Raw genomic sequence first — 14,799 nt, 5'->3', positions numbered from 1 at the left:
TAAGCAGCTAGAAATGTATTCTTTTTTACTTTAATAATTTGGATTTAAGTTGTGCTTCTGCTTTAAGACAGAATATTAATATTTTATAAAGCTAATGTGTGTAATGTGTACACAACCCCAGTGCACCAGCACACTAAGCAAATTCTTGTATGTTGTAGCTTATCAGTAGACACATGTTTGGTGTATGAGGACCCATGTTTGAGAAAAGGCATTTCAGGAAGCATCAGTTCATCAGCAGAATGTCTTGACAGATAATGAAGCATAGCATCACTCCAAGGAAATATTAAGTTATATTGTACATCCTGTGATTCATCCAACCAAGCATGCACACACATGCAAACACACTTGCATGAAGCTTTCATGACTTGGTTTCCCTGTGCTACTGATACCTCTGTCTTCTTTTCTGCCAATAAAACTCTTTTTCCTTCCCCTCTTTTTTATTCTAAGGCTCCACCATGAATATCTGCTCTAATTTAAGATGAAAGAGACTTTATCATTGAATTATTAACTAAATTTTGTGGCGTCTGCTTCTGTTTTTGAAGGAAAGATGGGAAATGATCTTTTGCCAGACATTTTTATACACAGTATAGCAGGGTCAGATACCATGTCTGACTTAAGCAAAGTCCTGCTGAATTCTCTGGGACTGGTAAATGGCTTCGGGCCAGTAAGTCCAGGACATGTTGACTTCTACAGATACATGTCACATTGTACATTATATAATAGACTATTTGATTCACTTTTTTTATTTTAGACATAGGTACATGGATTTTCTGATTATGTTAGGATCATTTAATATGCACATGTTCTTGCAAAACTGTTTATGATGTGAGACATCCTCACCAATAGATCACTTATTACTGTTCCCTACACTTTCTCCCAGATGTGCAACTATGCCCTTCGCATATCCAGCTGCCAGATCACTGGGGAGACTGTCCCAATCGCAGTAAGGAAACAAGTGCTAACAACATGGGTGCAGATCAAGAGGCTTTTGAAACAACAGATTGGCCCAAAGTTGGACGTATTCAAAAATGAGGTACGTGTTGCACCTTTTGTATTTTTTTTTACAGGTATATAAATTAAACATTACATATATATGTACATAAGAACATAAGAAACATCTTACAGTGTTTATACTTTGTATACTTTAGGATATATAACCATACAAACAGCATACTGTTTAAGGATTTCATAGGCTATGATGTCTAAATTAATCATAAGATAGTTTGTAACTGGTGCTGTCTATACAGGAAGAAAAGGCCTTTAAAAGTGGACTAGTATTGGCTTGAAACAAGTGATGAAGTTCCTATCCATGTGATATCAAACAAAAGCAAAGGTTGCTTCAAAACTATGGCAGTCAGACATCAGTCGTATGAACGTCATACTCCCAGCGCTTTGTTCAGATATACTCTAACAGTGATGGAAAGAGCCACGGTGTCTGCATAATATTTGCCATTTGTACAAAACAGTACTGTACATCAAGTCAACTATAACACCAAAGCACTTTTACAGTTACAATTTTCTCACAACATGAAATTAAATTATTATTATTTATTTATTTATTTTATTTAATAAAGTTATCTTTTGAATTCATCTGGACAGCTGACCACAGACCACACTGCTGCTGTGATTTCTGATTATTGCAGCTTCAATTGCAATTTCTTTTCACACTTGATCCAGTTAAGGATCACAGGAGGTGGAGCCAATCTCAGATGCTTACATATATCTTACTTATACAAACAAAGAGATGACAGCTGTTGTAAAATGTTTCTTTTGTAAAAATAAATAAATAAATAAAATAAAAAAGAAACAGGATGCTCATTCAAAGCTGACACATGCTTAAGTGTCAACACATTACTGGAATGCAGGGCTGCCTTAAAGGAGGCTTCATACTGTAGGTGAGTTGCCTCAGTTTGATGTTGATGTTGGTATTGTTTGCATGTTAATGTCTGAAGAATAAAATATGGCAAAAAAAATGATTGCATTGGTTGAAGTCATCAATCTTTACTTGGTAATTACAAAGGAATGACAAAATATGCCAAATCTCCATAGATATTCCGCCCTTGCTTTCACTCTTCTCTGCATTACATCTACGTCCTTTAATAAGATTTCAATGTTTGCATGAACAACATGTTAGAAAAAGAGGTTTCTCTTGAGTTGAGCCTCCACTGTTTAACTTCATTTCTTTCAACTTTACTTTCAATAAGACATACCATACTGCTAAAATAATTGCGTGAAAAATATATTATTAAGTTCGGTGAATGCTTTTGAAGTTGTGATAAGTGTAACACTTCATTTTCAGTTACAGGATTCAGTTGACTGTGAATAAAACCTTCAATTATATAACCTGTCAAAGTACAGCTTTTTCTTCTGATGTAGCCACGATGATCCAAATGTACAGTAAAGCTAATTTCAATCCTCTCATTTAATTATATTCATCGTCATTTTGAGGGGCTGTCATGCTTTTTTATATTTTACTAAGAAAAAAACAGCTAATTTAGAGGCTTTGTATTATACAACAAAATATGTGAACCGAAAGGGGAAAATTGTGTTATAATTTTATCATATTCTAAATGTATCCATGATTATGGTCCATATGCAGTTCTATTGTAATGTGCTTATGACAGTGCAGACTTAACCACAGCTGCTTAATATTTTTGACACTTATACATGTTACATCAACCCTGTCCAAGTGGCAGCTTTGTTCCTACTGGTGTGTGTGATCATCTTTAAATGTACTGATTATATGACTTTACAATGGGAAGAATTACTGGGAAAGCACCTTCACAGTTTTACTGTTTAATGTTAAAGTTTCCATAATCCTCAAACTGTTTATCAGTCAAGAATTTCCTTCCCAACATAATCACCGTCAAACTGATGCACTGCGAGTGTCAGCTGAAGGTGTGTTTCTTGTCAGGAATTTTAAGAGTCATAGTGTTAATTAAAGAAATAATAATTTCAAGCAGTTATAAACTGAGTTTAAATGTAATTGGAAGTCCTCCATTATCAACAGCACTGAAGACCATCTCAGCAGTATTTTCAACAAAAAAAAACTATGGCATTCACATTACACATGTTTTTATAGCTATTATTCCAAAAAAGTTGGAAAACTGTGGAAAATGTAAATAAAAACTGAATGCAATGCCTTACAAATCTCATAAGCCTTTGATTCTTTTCAAAATACAGTATAGAAGACACATTAAATGTTGAAAATTTGGGACATTTTACTATATAATTAAAATGATTAGCCTATCATGAATTTAAAATCAGCAACGTGTCTTGTGAAAACTTTGGGCAGGGCCACGTTTATCACTGAGCAGTGGCTCTTCTATTTTTAACAACCTTTCTTAAACATTTTGGAGCTGAGGAGACCACTTGCAGGACCTTCAGAAGAAGAATGCTGCCCATATAAAATCATAGTCGCTTATCTGTCCTGGATCTTCTTTGTTGTGTTTTTATCTCCAGATTAAAATTAAAATCTGTCTTTTAATTTAGTGTTGAAGAATATATTTTGAAATTGGTCCACATTTTGTAGACTTTTTCTTGAACATCTGCCCTCTAAGGTGCTCCTTTCATACCAAATTAAGCTATTGTTGGCAGTTAGCCTCATTAGCTGCAACATGTTCTTCCTTCTGTTTCTTTTTGGTACCACTTACTTTTGTGATTAAGCAGAAAGTATAATACAGCAAACAATATCAGCAGCACTGTAGAAACTACCACCCATGCCCAAGCCAAACTCACAAGGTGAAGAATAAAAGCAAATCCAGCAAACTACAGTAGTCTAAAAAACTACTAAACTCATTCCACTCATTGAACCAGTAGAGTTTTCAAATTGAATGCACAACATTAAATCTGCATAATTCCACTATTCAACACATACAAAGCTGAATTTACAAAGCTAATCATATGCTACCACATGCTTTACTTTTTTGTCAGAGATTGTCATTGTGAAACTTTTAATGAAGACTGACCCAGTTCTCTCTCTCTAACTAAAACTTGTACTATCTTACTGTGTCTTCATATCTACTTTGGGATTCTTGAGCATGCCAAGGACCACCTCAGGGTTACCAAAAATAAAATGGTACTGGACTCTCCAGCACCTGACAGCTGTCTCATCTGGGAAAAGCCAAAAACTATCTCATGTGGCAAAACATAAATAACCTCCCTAATTACAAACACACGCTTATCAAGCACAGATGTACTACTGCTGCGACTAGATGAAGGGAAGAAGAGAGATCAATCAGGAATCAACCCAAAAACTACAGGTGTTTGCCACTCAGCTAAGTGGGCTGAAGTTGATGACATGAAACTATACAGTAAAACTGGATCTAACACTTAGACTTTTGATAGAGCTTCTTGATGTTTTGGGGAATTTATATGTGTTTTGTAGAGCTAGTTCTGTTGTTCTATTCTATTCTGTTCTACAGTCATTTAGCAGACGCTTTTATCCAAAGCGACTTACATTTGAGAGTAAGAACAACACAAACAAGAATTCAAAAAGATGGGACATCAAAATTAAGTGGTAGTCAGACTGCTGTGAGTCCAGTTGGACCAAGGTGCTGTCATGTAGTGCTGGAGGCAGTGTTCTAGCACTACCTTTATTTATTTATTTATTTTTTGTAAGTCATTTTGTTTAAATACAAGATCTGTTGTGCATTCAGCAGAGGACTGGAATGAAATTTTCAGCATGCTTTCTTTGTTTTCCCATTTGCAGTGTGGGAATGACGAAGTTTCTTCGATGACTCGTGTGCTTGTCGGAGTGGAGATGCTCCGGTGCAATAGGAACCCCGGGCATATGGAGTCTTCCATTCCAAGTCTCTCAGCAGTATGTACCATTCTCTGTGTGTTTTCCTACTGTAGCTGAGGTCCAGATGGCAGCAGCAGACGCCACAGTGACCACTGAGCCCGTCTACATCGAATCATGTCAATATAGAGAAATTGTGTGCCCACTTTGATCATGATGCTTTGATCTCATTATCATAGGTGTGAGACGGGCTGTCCATTTTGTCAGCAGAGAAAAGATATTTCTGTCAGTTTGACCATTTGGTGTTTTCCCACCACTCTATGCTCTCTCATCTTTCTGTCTCCCTCCCATCTTTTCACCTTCATTCTGTCTGTGTTTTTTCTAACCACCCTGTTTGTCCAGTTCTGTCTCTAATTTTTCCTAAACCTCTCATCATTGCATACATTTTTTTGCTCTCCTTCTTATAGCTCTAGCTTAACCCTTAATTTCTTGTATTTTTCCTAAATTCCTTCACTTTTACTCCACCTTTCTGCTTCATGGTATAAACCAATAGCCCCTTTTCTCGTTATTTCCTTTCTTTTACCCTTTTATCTCATTCTTCATTGTTCCTTTTTCTGCTCCATTACTGTCTTTAGGTTTTCCCACATCTTTTCTTCTGAGCTTGCCTTGCTCCTCCTCTGCCTTACCCTTTTCTTGTTCTAATTCTTTCCTCTCCTTGCCTCTCCTGTTTCCTGCCCTACCTCTTCTTTTCGTCTTTTCTCATACCCCCCTCTCCAAACCTCTCCTTTCCTCTCACCGCCTCCATTTTCCGTCCTGACCATTTTCCCCTCCTCTCCTCCTGTAAAGCTGGTGAGCCTGGCGTCTGAATGCAGCTGGTCCGACGCTGTGGTGGAGTTGCAGGTGTGGTGCCAGCTGGCTGCCTTCTGTCACCATGTCAAGGACCACAGCTTGGTGTTACGCTGCACCCGGAGCGCTTTGCAGCTGGGAGAAGCAGCGACAAAGAGTCTTAACACCACGCCCTATGTTTTGTATGTGCAGTTATAAGTTATTTAAACAAAAAGCCATTTTATAAATACTTGAGTGGATCTGTGTCTTTTCTCAAACAGATGCACACAAGAGAATGTGTTTGCTTTGTTATTAGAACTTGCTGTAGGTAAATGGTAAATGGTTGTGAGGAGCAAGTGACATCTTGTGCATACTGAAGAGAACTACACTCAATATGAATGAGAAAGTTTAGTCATTTTTTTTACATGGAATTATAGAGTTGCTACACATTAATTGAGTTATTATTAAATTAAATTACTTAAATTACTTTTATCTGTAGGTACGGCCCAACTGCAGTGAAAGAGATGCTGAGCAGGGCTGCCTGTTTGAGAGGTTTGAGCTTAGTCCATGAGTCCAGTGGAGATCTAGACACTTACAAAGAGGCTTTGAACATGCTTCTGTCCAGTGTCAGGTACTGTTTAGCATGGATTGATATATTAACTAAAGCCTTAGGCTTAGCTTTTATCTGACTTTCTTCATCTTTTGTCCATAGCTTTGCAGAGAAAGCTGACAATCAAACACTATGTGTCAGGGCTGCTGTGCATTACTGGAATACTTGTCTGCCTCTGACACAGATCCCAGAGGAAAGATCGCAGCTCAAGGATCACCTGGAGAAGATCCTTAATGCTCTCATTCACACCACCAAACATGATATTGTATGACTCCACACCTGAATACTTAAAAAGCATATTTCACATTGCTTTTTGGTAACTTTGATCCAGTCTGGGGATTTTCTCTATTTTTGATGGAATCTGTTTTGCTGCATTTGGCCTAAATACATATGTAGGATGAGATTTACATAAAAATGCCACCCTGGATTTCTGGGATGTTTTACAACTTGGCATTATTAATGCTGAAACTTCACACCAGAGCAGAAGCAATTAAGAAGCACAACAGAATGCAAACCAGAACCACAAAGGTTATTCTTCCCTACAGTGAAATGTGGTAAAGCTACTTCACATCAGAAAAATTCCCTAGAATTTATCCACTACTGACAGAATCAAAGTTCACCTTAAAGAAAAAAAAACACATAAAAGAAAAGAGCGCTGAAAAGAAGCAAGGACTGACCTTTTGTGTCCATTTTTATTGATTCCTTCTTGGAAAAGATTCCCCTTTTATGTTAGAGGCTGTCTAGCTGAGAAAAATGGTGTCAGAGTTCTTAAACTTGCTCTGTTGTCATTAATTAATGCTAAAGTTGATGAAAATGTGTTCCTCTTTATGCTGCAAGGAGAATTTGGGGGTGTGTTCAATTATGCGAAAACATCTCCCCTGCCAGGGGGATAAACAGTCATCCAACTGCAAAATAACTTAAAATGTATAATTAAAGGGAGCTCATGTGAGGATTCAGTTATGTTCATCTGTGGTGCTTTATCCTGCAGTACTCGACAGCGTTCAAGAAGGGCTGCATATTTAAGCACCAACTGTTGGTGCTTGATTAACTGGGAATGGCACATTTCATGCACAAAGGCAATTCGGAGTGCTTTACATAATACATTAAAATCTTTAGAAAAAATTAAAAAGAGCAATTAAAAAAAATAAACGGCTTATATCATTTTAAGAACATTATAATATAAGCACATTATTCTATTCTTCTTCTTGACTTGTGAATTTCCACTCTGTGGGACCAAATGTGAACATTTTTCACTAAGACCACCAACACCTCTAGTATTACCAGCCCACCATTTTCTTGTTGGTGTTGATGTATTAATCCTTTTCCCTCTTTCGTTTCAGAAACAGAGCAAAGTGAAAGGATTATTGCCATTAATAGCATTGCCTCGAGAGAGTTCTTCACATGGAGCAACAAGTAAGAGCTAAAACAACCTTGTGTTCAGGTGTTAAAGATCTGGCTATGTGGTAGCTCTCTACATCAACTAACAGGGAATTATATTTACAACTATGTTTAGTTGGCTGATTTAATTTCTGATCCACAATGCTAACAAAATTATGAAGATGCTTAATTATCATTTTAATGTGTTTGGTGTGTAATAGATGAAGAGGATCTAGCCTTGAGAGCAGCCATTTACAATTTGTTGCTCCACATCCACACTGACAAAGCAGACTTTGAAAGTGCCCTGCAGTTGCTGGACAAAGCTGTTAAAGAAATGCCTCGTACCCGGCATCGACTGTAAGTAAAATAAAAACAAAATAAGTCACAGACGACTAGGAGAAGGCAACAAAAGAATGCATATATATATATGTATATATATATATATATACATATATATATACACATATGTGCGTGTGTGTGTGTGTGTGTGTGTGTGTGTGTGTGTGTGTTCAGACAGACATTTTATTCTCTCTGTTCTCCCAGATCCCTGCTCAAATGTTGCATACTGGTTAAAGCACGCCTGGGAAAAAACATACTGCTGGACATGCAGAATTTACGAGATGAAGAAGGTCAGAGCTGCTCATTGATGTGGCATCAGGCGGCAATGTACGCTGACACCATCAACCAACAGCTGACCTACTACCAGAAATCCATCACCTCTCTTATGGTAATGTCCCTGCTTTTTCACCAGGAAGCTAGTCATCCAATTAATACAGATGGATCATTTGGAAATTTGAAATCATTGACAAATTTTAATCAGGAAGTTTATCTTGTGTGTGTGCTTTCTGTTGGGCATTTAATTCTGAGAAGGGGATATATTTCTAAAAGGCAATACCACCATCATGTGGCATCAGCATGTCATTACAACTGTTGTTGTGTTGTGGAACATTAGATTAAAGTTACTTATGTAGTAACCCATATAAGCCTTTTACTGGCATGGGAATGTGTTAAGCTTATTGTGGGATTCAGGCTTAGAATAGATACTTTTACTGAGACAAGTGAAGGCAGTATTTTTGTCATGGCTCTTGTATTTTCACTCACTTTTTTAAACAGAGTACAGAATCTCAGTGGCAGAAGGTCAGCATTCTGCTCGAATTTGCAGAGTGGCTGTTCTGTCACGACCTACCCAAAGTCGATGCCCGGCTCCATGTTCAGTGGGCAATAGACATCCTTCTACAACTGCAACCTAAACAAGTAGGAAAACCTGGTGAGAATCACTGAATCATCTTGTTTATTGTGCATGAATACATGTCTCACAGATTAATTTTGCAACTGTGCTCTCTGATATCTGTAGGAAAAAGTAAGGCATTCTGGGAATTTTCCCTAAAGGGTAAGCACATGGGAAAAGGAAACAGATTTCTCCACGGTCGTTTGTCACATGGGTTCATTTAACCCTTAAAAGTCCGATACATCACTGCTTCCCTGAGCACCATTGCTTATATTATCAACAACTGTAAAAATTTATTTATTTACTTATTTATTTTAGTATTATGAAAGTAAATAAAACATTTTTAAAAAATTACAGAAAGAAGATAAAAAAACAAGTTAGTAGCTTATGAAATGCCTACCCATTACCAAAACAATGTTACCAAATTACCATTTACAACAAAATTAACATTAAATAAAAGATTTACATCACCACAACTGATAGTAAGAGCAACTTGTAAAAATATTACCCACAAGATCTTTTGCATTTAATTTTTCATGATACTTCATTATTATATCAATTATGTACTTCCCTTTAAATAATTTCAAAGTAGAACTAATTTTTAAGTCATCAGAACAACTGTTTCACAGTTTTACACCAGTGACAGATATACAGTGAAACTTAACATTTGTCCATGCCTTGGGTTTGCTAAACATTTCATTTCCTCTAAGTTTATAACATTTCTTCCTCTTTTTAAACAGCCTTTGGATACAGAATGGTTATTGATTATTATTAACTTTATAAATAATTTGAATAGTGCTGTAATCTACTAGAACTTTCAGTATGTAAGTATAATAAATGAGTTATATATACTTTTTAAAATTTCATTCAATTCATACTTTCATTCTATTTCCACGAACATTTTGTCTGTTACCAGGGAATAAATTATTTCATGCTTTGTACACTATTTACAAAGTATTACATTTCATCCATCCATCCATCCATCCATCCTCTTATCTGGAGTCGGGTCACTGGGGCAGCTGCCTAAGCAGGGAAACCCAGACTTCCCTCTCCCTGGCCACATTCACCAGCTTGTCTGGGGGGATCCCGAGGCATTCCCAGGACAGCCAAGAGATGTAGTCATTGAAGCGTGCCCTGGGTCTTCCCCAGGGCCTCCTCCTGGTGGGACGTGCCCGGAACACCTTACCAGGAAGGTGTCCAGGAGGCATCCTGACCAGATGCCTGAGCCACTTCATCTAGCTCCTCTCGATGCGGAGAAGCGGGGACTCTACTCTAAGCCCCTCCCGGATCACAGAACTTCTCACCCTATCTCTAAGCGAGAGCCTGGCAACCCTGTGGAGAAAACTCATTCTGGCCGCTTGTATTTGCGATTTCATTCTTTTGGTCACCACCCACAGCTTGTGACCATAGGTGAGGGTGGGAACGTAGATTGACCGATAAATCGAGAGCTTTGTCTTTTGGCTCAGCTCTGTCTTCACCATGACAGACCGATGCAGAGTCTGCATAACTGCAGACCCTGCATCGATCCACCTGTTGATGTCCCGCTCCATCCTGCCCCCACTCGTGAACAACACCTTGAGATACTTGAACTCTTCCACTTAGGGCAGGACCTGTACACGGATGGTGGACCAGAAACTTTTCGAAGCTGTCAGGAAGTCATTCTCTGTGGCCTCTCCAAACTCCTCCCATGCCCGAGTTTTTGCCTTAGTGACCACCGAAGCCACGTTCCGCTTAGCCTGCCAATACCCACAGGCCAAAAAGGCCCAATAGGACTTCTTCAGCTTGACGGCATCCCTCACCGCTGGTGTCCACCAATGAGTTCAGGGATTAACGCCATGACAGGCACCGACGACTTTATGGCCACAACTCCGGTTGGCTGCCTCAACAATAGAGGCATGGAACACAGCCCAGTCGGACTCACCCCTCACAACACGCTTGGGTCTGCCAAGCCTGACTGGCATCCTCCCCCACCATCTGAGCCAACTCACCACCAGGTGGTGATCAGTTGAGAGCTCCGCGCCTCTCTTCACCCAAGTGTCCAAGACATGCGACCGCAAGTCTGACGATACGACTTCAAAGTCGATCATCGAACTGTGGCCCAGAGTGTCCTGGTGCCAAATGCACAGGTGGACACTCTTATGCCTGAACATGGGGTTTGTTGTGGACAATCCATGACAAGCACAGAAGTCCAACAACAAAACACCACTCGGATTCAGATCAGGGGGCCATTCCTCCCAATCACGCCCCTCCAGGTCTCACTGTGATTTGTCACGTGAGCATTGAAGTCCCCCAGCAGAATGAGGGAGTCCCCGTAAGGAGCGCTCTCCAACACCCCTTACAAGGACTCTGGGTACTCTGAACTGCTGCCTGGTGCATAAGCACAAACAACAGTCAGGACCCATCCTGAAGGCAGAGGGAGGCTACCCTCTCGTCCACCGGGGTAAACCCCAATGTACAGGCGCCAAGTTGGGGGGCAATGAGTATGCCCACACCTGTTCAGCGTCTCTCACCAGGAGCAACTCCAGAATGAAAGAGGGTCCAGCCCTTCTCGAGGACAGTGGTTCCAGAGCCCAAGCCATGCATCGTGGTGAGTCCACCTATATCTAGCCGTAACTGCTCAACCTTGCACATCAACTCAGGCTCCTTCCCCACCAGGGTGATGACGTTCTATGTTCCTAGAGCTAGCTTCTGCAGCCGAGGATCAGACCGCCAGGATCCCCATCTTCAGCGGTCGCCCAGCTCACACTTCACCCGACCCCTATGGCCCCTCCTGCACGTGGTGAGCCCACGGGAGGGTGATGTCACCCTTTCGGGCTAAGCCCGACCAAGCCCCATGGGCAAAGGCCCGGCCACCAGACCCTCAACTCCGTGCCTCATCCCCAAGCCTGGCTCCAGGCCTGGGGGGGCCCGGTGACCAACATCCGGGCAAGGGGAACCTGGACCCACTTATTTGACTCATCATAGGGGTCTATTGAGCTCTGTCTGGTCCCTCCCCTAGATACCAGTTTGTCATGGGTGACCCTACCAGGGGCATAAAGCCCCCGACAGCATAGCTCCTAGGTTCTTCAGGACATTCAAACTCCTCCACCACGGTAAGGTGGCGGCTCAGGGAAGATCAGATCCATAAACTTTAACACATTTTACTTAAAATAAAAGAGTTTATTATTGTGATCACAGCATCCTGAATTATGTTTTATCCTTATTGTTTTATTTAGTAATGTGTATACTGACTTATTTTCAAAAAATTTTTCAATTATTACATCATTAATCGCCATTTTCACATTTTCTTCCACTGACAGCAACATACTGCAGAAATTACATGAAATTAAATAAAAAATACGTATTACTGATAATGATTAAAATGAAAACGTTCTAATGTGATTCTAAACTTCCAAAAATAATAATGATAATAAAATACAAGCTACTTTCTTAGAGAAAACAGGAACGCTTTAACAAAACTTCTTCTGTCTTCTTTTATTTTTTTCCTCTCTTTTCTAGAGGATGAGTCTGAAAAAAATGCAAGTTCAGTGGATTGTGAGTCCTTGGCCCATGGCTCATTCATACAAAATTTCTCCAATCTAAAAGAGGTGTGTTGCCTTGACCAGTTGGTACAAGCATACACTCTGCTTGCTGTCATATCAGAGAAGACCTCATCTGACTATCAGCTCAACTTGCTTAGAGCCTACAATGCTGTACTCCGGATATGGCAGGTACTGCACCACCACCCCTTTAAGCATGCCCAGTGGGCTTCAGGGGATAATTATATATAATCTGAGCTAAGAATGTGCCTTACATCTCGTTAAAGAGTTTTACATTTCCCTGCAGGTTTCTGAAGCTGTGGCTTGTGAGATATCAAGTGAGATGGCAAAAAGTCAGTCACTCCAGCCTCCTGTGTCTGCTGGATCCAAAAAAGGCAAAGACAAGGGAAAAGGCAAGAAGGTGAAAGATATAAGTTTTACAACTCATGTCAATGTGTGTAACTCACAGCATGGGGTCCCTACTTTGGAACTAGTAGGGAAGAAGTTAACTTATATATTTTTTATATATTTATGTTTATAAAAGAACAACTTAGATTGTTGGGCTCATTGTGACTTAAAGATTTAATTGATGAAAATTTAGCTCCCAGTTAATGGCCAAGTATTTAAATCTATGACATATTAGAGAAAACTTGCTAAATATTTGTATCAACAAAAATTGTTCTACACATACTTTTATATTTTTAAAAGTAATAAAAAAATCATTTCTGTCTCCTCTGTCTGACCAGCCTACTCCCACAGAAGAAAGACACAGACCAGTTGTGTTGGATCAGACACTTCCACCCATCGCAAAGGACTGGGCTTGTTACGTCTGTCCGGATCAGGCCAGGCAGATATTCAGAACCAACACCAGCCCCCACTGCATCAATACACACAGCATTACAAAGCAGGCATGCCTGTATTCCTCATTTACTCCTTTCTCAGTGTCATAACAATGCGCCATCTGTGCTATCGTCTCTGATTTCTTTTATTTATTCTATTTTCATCCTGGATCTGCTGGCCATGTAGAATTAAAGGCTTAGCTGCAAGCAGCAACAACTCAGTAATGACTTTGCTCTGAGAAGCCGTGCTTTGATGGTCAAGAGAAAGTACTCCTATTGATCTTTGGGGATCAAATTAAAATGTGGGGAAAAAGTTGAAACCCCAGTTTTCTGGATGAGATATGTACTATCATAAATTCATGAATAGACATATTGAGATAGAAGCATGTGGTGAAACTTTAATTCACTGGGAAACAGATCAAATACTTGATAGTATATTCAGTATGTTTTTTCTTTCTATTTTTACGCATCTATAGACTCAAAGCCTGTTTTATCTAACCCTCCTGGAAACAGAACTGCACTCGATCTCTCTGGATCACCTGACGCTGCCCATCCTGCACCTAGCTGAAACCATTGCTCATGACCTCTTAGACAGGAGGAGCCTATCCAACCTCTACAGGCTCAGGTAAAAACACCCATTTAAGAGAGAATGCTCAAATTTCACACATTAAACTATATTTTGGGGTCTTTGGCAATACTACTTTATATGAGCCTTTGATAGATCTTTGGATAATGATTTTTTCTAAAACAGATTGCCTGGTGCACCTTAACAAAATCAAAGGCCAATGACAGAAATTTTTAATATATGATTAAAAACTGTGTTTTTATTGGTATCTAACCACTTTATTAAAATAACTTATGTTTTTATTCTCTTAGAACGAGCCATGTATATCTACTTGCTATATGGGTTCACATATATGGCAGCTGCCATATTTGTGCTACCAATTTTACCATGCATTCAAATCAAATCAAATCAAATCAAGTCAAGTCAAGTCAAGTCAAATCAAACTTTATTTATAAAGCATTTTCATGCCAAAGGCAACACAAAGTGCTTTACATGATAAAAACAATTCATGCATATAAAAAAAACAAGCCTTCACACACCAAAATAGATAATATAGAAATTTAAAAACACACTCATTATAGTCTCTTTCACACAGCCACACGCACACACATGCATACACACACAAATAAAGTAGTTGCTACCCCCACAAGAGCTGATCATTTAAAAGAAGGTTAGATAAAAAGAAAGCCCAAACCCACTAAAAGAACCTTAAAATCAATCCTCAAACGCACGGGGAGCCAATGCAACGTTTTTAAATGTAATGTGTTCCCACCCTCTGGTCCTCGTCAGAACTTGTGCCTCTGAGTTTTGAAGTAATTGTAGGTTTGAAATAGACTTTTGGGGAACAGAGAGCAGGGCATCACAGTAATGTAATCTACTAGAAAACAAAGCATGCATCGGCATTTTAAGTAATTTTGATGCCCATCTTTACCTCTAGATGTCAGTCATTTTTACACACTGTACTGTGTCAGTTGGAGGGTGATGTAACCAACTTAAGATCTTTGTATTTTCAAGGACATTGTCATACTATAAAGGTTTCCTGCTTTTGATTGACATTTAAGACATGTGAATAAAGAGAGGTTAAACAAAGCTGTTA

General features: G+C 39.3%; 1 protein-coding gene across 5 annotated transcripts in view; it reads left to right on the top strand.

The window, feature by feature from the left end:
• The window catches only part of LOC121656168 (cilia- and flagella-associated protein 46), an 81,603-nt gene that overhangs the window by 28,165 nt on the left and 38,639 nt on the right, over positions 1 to 14,799 (top strand). For all 5 annotated transcript variants that reach the window (XM_042011249.1, XM_042011246.1, XM_042011247.1 and 2 more), the window contains exons 20-32: positions 881 to 1,033; positions 4,712 to 4,822; positions 5,588 to 5,769; positions 6,066 to 6,197; positions 6,279 to 6,441; positions 7,517 to 7,589; positions 7,772 to 7,910; positions 8,097 to 8,280; positions 8,667 to 8,820; positions 12,280 to 12,491; positions 12,607 to 12,720; positions 13,046 to 13,207; positions 13,615 to 13,763. In XM_042011249.1, the coding sequence (XP_041867183.1) occupies positions 881 to 1,033; positions 4,712 to 4,822; positions 5,588 to 5,769; positions 6,066 to 6,197; positions 6,279 to 6,441; positions 7,517 to 7,589; positions 7,772 to 7,910; positions 8,097 to 8,280; positions 8,667 to 8,820; positions 12,280 to 12,491; positions 12,607 to 12,720; positions 13,046 to 13,207; positions 13,615 to 13,763 (1,928 nt within the window). The remainder of the gene's footprint in view (positions 1 to 880; positions 1,034 to 4,711; positions 4,823 to 5,587; positions 5,770 to 6,065; positions 6,198 to 6,278; positions 6,442 to 7,516; positions 7,590 to 7,771; positions 7,911 to 8,096; positions 8,281 to 8,666; positions 8,821 to 12,279; positions 12,492 to 12,606; positions 12,721 to 13,045; positions 13,208 to 13,614; positions 13,764 to 14,799) is intronic.

The sequence above is a fragment of the Melanotaenia boesemani genome, chromosome 16 (assembly GCF_017639745.1).
Source record: "Melanotaenia boesemani isolate fMelBoe1 chromosome 16, fMelBoe1.pri, whole genome shotgun sequence".
NCBI lineage: Eukaryota > Metazoa > Chordata > Actinopteri > Atheriniformes > Melanotaeniidae > Melanotaenia > Melanotaenia boesemani.
The sequence above is the reverse complement of the archived record's forward strand: the minus strand, read 5'-3'. Positions and strand labels throughout refer to the sequence as shown.